This window comes from Aquarana catesbeiana, linkage group LG06 (genome assembly GCF_042186555.1).
Source record: "Aquarana catesbeiana isolate 2022-GZ linkage group LG06, ASM4218655v1, whole genome shotgun sequence".
Lineage (NCBI taxonomy): Eukaryota > Metazoa > Chordata > Amphibia > Anura > Ranidae > Aquarana > Aquarana catesbeiana.
Genome location: NC_133329.1, coordinates 18,113,262 through 18,117,855, shown reverse-complemented (window position 1 = coordinate 18,117,855; position 4,594 = coordinate 18,113,262). Strand labels below are relative to the sequence as shown.

The 4,594-nt window shown below is 41.9% G+C and overlaps 1 protein-coding gene across 1 annotated transcript; it reads right to left on the bottom strand.

Moving 5' to 3' along the window:
- Positions 1 to 3,199: 3,199 nt before the first annotated feature.
- LOC141147513 (olfactory receptor 5AR1-like) lies at positions 3,200 to 4,132 on the bottom strand. Its single transcript, XM_073634747.1, has one exon. The coding sequence runs from the start codon at positions 4,130 to 4,132 to the stop codon at positions 3,200 to 3,202; it is 933 nt and encodes a 310-aa protein (XP_073490848.1).
- Between the last annotated feature and the right edge of the window lie 462 nt (positions 4,133 to 4,594).

Genomic DNA, 4,594 nt, shown 5'->3' with positions numbered 1-4,594 from the left:
ACAAAACTTAGGACTGTAAGTAATACAGGGTGCAGTGAAGGGGCTCTGCAGCTTACGCATGCGTTTGAAAATGTGTGATAACTAAACCCCAGTTTTTATTGCATACTGTTGGACAGGTTAATTTGGTTGGTAAGCAGACTGGTTAGTGAGTTGAGCTGGGAATTTTCCCTGGTTTTGTCTTGCATGTGTTGCCCCACCATGTGCTTCTTGCTGTGAAGGGCAGTAATAGGTGGGGACAGGGGCCATTTGTTTGTTACTGATCTAAAACTTTGGGGATGGAGTTAATAAGGAAAGCACTTTTGACATATGTCATTATTTTACCAAAATCAGGAAGTATCCCACTTTAATCCAGAGCTACCGCCCAATCTCTCTCCCTAACTTTGATATGAAATATGTACTTATGCATAAGACAGAATCATATACCTGCTTCCTGACCTGGACCATCCTGATTAGACAAAATTTATAACTGGCTGAGAGGGGGAGACAATGCCATTTGAACTGTACAGTGCAAAAAGACCAAGACCTCTCACCGCGCCTTTTTCTTTGAATCGATACAGAAAATAATTTTGACAGGGTGGACATGATCTTCCTGGATGAGGTCTTGAAGTCTTTAGGATTTATGCCCTCATATGCTTCATAGGATTCTGGCTCTCTTTTAAGGTCCTCAGGCTCATGTCAAAGTAAACAGCACTCTTTTTAATGTGTTTTCTTTTTGCAAAGGAACAAGGCAGGGGTGTCCCTTGTTGACTCTCCTTTTTACCTTCTGTTGGAACTCTTCTTATTGTTTGTGCATCTTATTTTATGTCTCTGATCGGCCATTTACTTTCCTAATCTGATGTAGGAATTAACAGAGTTAGACAGGATCTCCAACTTCAAAATTAATAAAAGTAGATTTGAAATTTTTTTCCTTAAACTTCCCTCCTAAAAGTTTTTTTCCTTAAACTTCCCTCCTAAACTTGGGGTGCGTGTTATACGCCGATAAATACGGTACTTCCTATCAAAAAAAAAAGCAAAATGATACCCCAGATCCACTGCCAATATGATGATCTATGAACTGTGAACCGGTGCTCTAGCCAGGACATTCAGGCCCCAAAATGCAGTACTTGAATCAGAAAAGGGCTGGTGACTCGGATGCTCTTGAATAAAAGTCCTTTATTGGGTTACATGGGTACACGGGTACAGGCTACACTGACGCGTTTCGGCTAAGAAGCCTTCATCAAAGCATTTTTGTCTTTGTCTCACCCTACCCTTCATCTGGGGCTAAAGGAAATTAGGTCCCATCTGGGTGTTTACCCCACATTTTGTTATTGTGTACAAGATGCTCTCCCCACTGTACACGTCTCACCCTGACTGTGGTAGTGCAGACCCCCTATGGCCAATCTGGCCATTGCTCTTTATTTTATTCAGGTGTTTCCTGACCCGAAAAGGTTGTGTAAATGCTTCTTTGCCTGACAAAATCTTCTGATGCAACCGAGAGGACATTGCAATTGTTTGTTTATATTTCTTATATTATTGGGTGACTTTTTTTTAAACAACAATAAAAATGTTTAGAATGATGGGCACATCGTAATCATGAAGGTTCGCTTGATATTGTATTCAGTCTGAATCTGAGTATCAGGCAGACAAACGGATTAAATGGTTCACGTAGCTCCAGGACCCAGCCGTGCAAAAACTTATAACAATCAGTCTCTGACATGTTTCACAATAATGGAATCATCAGATGGTCAAATATATAAAGACTTTAGCCCCCACCTTTAGAATTATCATTTGATAATATATCTTCTGGATAGTATCACCATTTTGTTTAGGATTGTATTGCTTTCTCAGTCACTACTCAGTAGATTCACCCTCTCTATTTGTCCTGAGAAACATTTTCAATGCGACAGGAGGTGAAGGAAATTGTCCCATTGAGATGCCTATTCCAGTGACAACTGTCCAAGAGAGGATTTCTGCTTCTATAGGAGCAATTTTCCCTCACATCCTGTTGTGTCTTTGAGAAAAAAAATATAGGAAAATCTTTACAAATAAGGCATATAAAAAAACTTGACATGGGTTTAACCAGGGGCGTTGCTAGGTCAACAAAAGATATGGGGCTAGAGCCCATAGCAGCGAAGTAAAGTTATACACATGTATATAATATATGTGCATGTGTGTGTACATATGTGTGTGTATGTATATATAGAGAGCCCCCCTTACATCCGGGTCCCCAGAGAGCCTCTCCCTTACATCAGGGTCCCCAAAGAGCCTCCTCCTTACATCTGGGTCCCCATAGAGCTTCCCCCTTCCATCAGGGTCCCCAGAGAGCCTCCCCCTTACATCAGGGTCCCCAAAGAGCCTACCCTTACATCAGGGTCCCCAGAGAGCCTACCCTTACATGAGGGTCCTAAGAGAGCCTCCCCCTTACATCAGGGTCCCCAGAGAGCCTCCCCTTTACATTAGGGTACCCAGAGAGCCTCCCCCTTACATCAGGTCATTGTCACATACAGAGAGGCTAGGGTATACAGAGAGGCTAGGGTATATAGAAGACAGGCTAGGGTATACAGAAAGGCAAGTGTATACAGAAGACAGGCTGGAGTATACAGAGAGGCTAGGGTAAACAAAAGACAGGCTGGAGTATACAGAGAGACCAGTGTATAAAGAGATGCTAGGGTATACAGAAGACAGGCTAGGGTATACATAGAGGCTAGGGTATACAGAAGACAGGCTAATGTATACCAAAGACAGGCTGGAGTATACATAGCGGCTAGTGTATACAGAGAGGCTAGTGTATACAGAAGACAGGCAAGGGTATACAGAAAGGCTAGTGTATACAGAGAGGCTGGGATATACAGAGAGGCTAGTGTATACAGAAGACAGGCTGGGGTGTATAGAGAGACTAGAGTATACAGAGAGGCCACCCCTGGTGTCACCCCTCTGGTGAGTGTCACCCAGGGGCGGTTCTCACCCCCCACACCAACGCCACTACTCATAGTTACCCTTCTGCCTAGGGGTGGTGCCTCCTCCCTGAAAAATGCCGCCCAAGGCAAACAGCTTGTTTGCCTTGTGGTAGATATGCCCCTGAGTGAAAGGGTAAATTAATCCCTACTCTATTCAAATGAAATAAAAAAGTTCTGATTAGAGATGCACATTAAAATAAATAGCTGTTCAAAGGATTTCTTATATAGGTCATAGGAATGTATTTTTGTGTCTTTCTTTATCTCTATTTTTGTGGGAAGATCTTCCTAAAACAAAGTTGAAATGCTGTTCTAAAATCCCGGTTCCTCAGACTGTAAATGAGAGGATTGAGGAAAGGAAGAAACACAGCGTAAAAGATGGACAGCACTTTGTTACCAAATAAATGATGACCAGCACTTTGCCAAACATAATTGAATATTGCAGAGCCATAATACATAAACAACAATGTCAGGTGAGAGTTACAAGTAGAGAAAACTTTACTCCTATTTCCCTTAGCTTGGATTTTAAGAACAGTTTTGAATATATAGACATAGGACAGGATGATCAGTATTAGAGATCCACCTCCAAAGATGCCACCCGAGAGGAAGACAAGCAAAATGTTGATGAAGATGTCACTGCAGGAAATATGAAACAATTGTGGAAGGTCACAGAAGAAGCTTTCTATAATACCTGATCCACAAAATGTTAATTTGAAGGCATAAAGTGTATGAACCAAAGACTGGGTAAAGCTGAGACAACATCCAATGGACACCAACTGTACACACACTTTCCAATTCATGATCTGTGTGTAATGTAATGGATGACAAATGGCGATATATCGATCATAGGACATGACAGCCAATAGCCAATCTTCACAACCAGCAAAGAATAGAAAGAAGAATAGCTGGGTTATACACACCTTTATGGAAATTTTTCTTGTCTTGGTGTGAAGGTCATATAACATTCTTGGGACAGTTAATGAGGAATAACAGAGGTCCAAACTGGCCAGGTTCCCAAGGAAGAAATACATAGGAACATGGAGATGAGAGTCAGTGACTATGAGGATAATGGTCAGCGAATTCCAGATTATTGTCATAAGGTAGATGAGAAGGAAGAAGAGAAAGAGAGGGAGCTGAAGAACCGGAATATCAGACAATCCAGAGAGAAATAATTCATTTAGTATTGACTGATTTCTCATTGTAATAAAACGTTATGTATATGTAATCTGATATCTTACTCCGAAATCCAAAACACTATAAAAATCAGAAACTTGCATAAAGCTTTTCCTGAATTAATGTTTTCTTTTACAATTTCATGTTTATAAAAACCATAGAGAAAGCCTATAACTAAAATACAATTCACATTTTTCTACAACTTAACCTGTTGGTGCCGAGTGCGCACAAGTATGCGGCCTCTCGGCCACCAGACCTTGGTGCCAGGGGGCCACATACTGTATTTGCGTGCAATAGTGCCAATAGAGCTGTGTCTAGAGCACCCATTATGCGTGCTCCCGACGGCTAGCGGAAACCTCCTGTGACAGACTCCGGACACCCTGTTGGGTATCTCCACCAAGAAACTGCTTCCCAAATTCTGGAACACGAGACCCGCAAGTCTGGCTATAGTTACCCCAAGAACCAGGCAACACCAGTCATGGAGTACA

Bases quoted from the DNA above. Each gene is read 5' to 3' on its own strand.
- LOC141147513 (XM_073634747.1), bottom strand. From the start codon at position 4,132: ATGAGAAATCAGTCAATACTAAATGAATTATTTCTCTCTGGATTGTCT.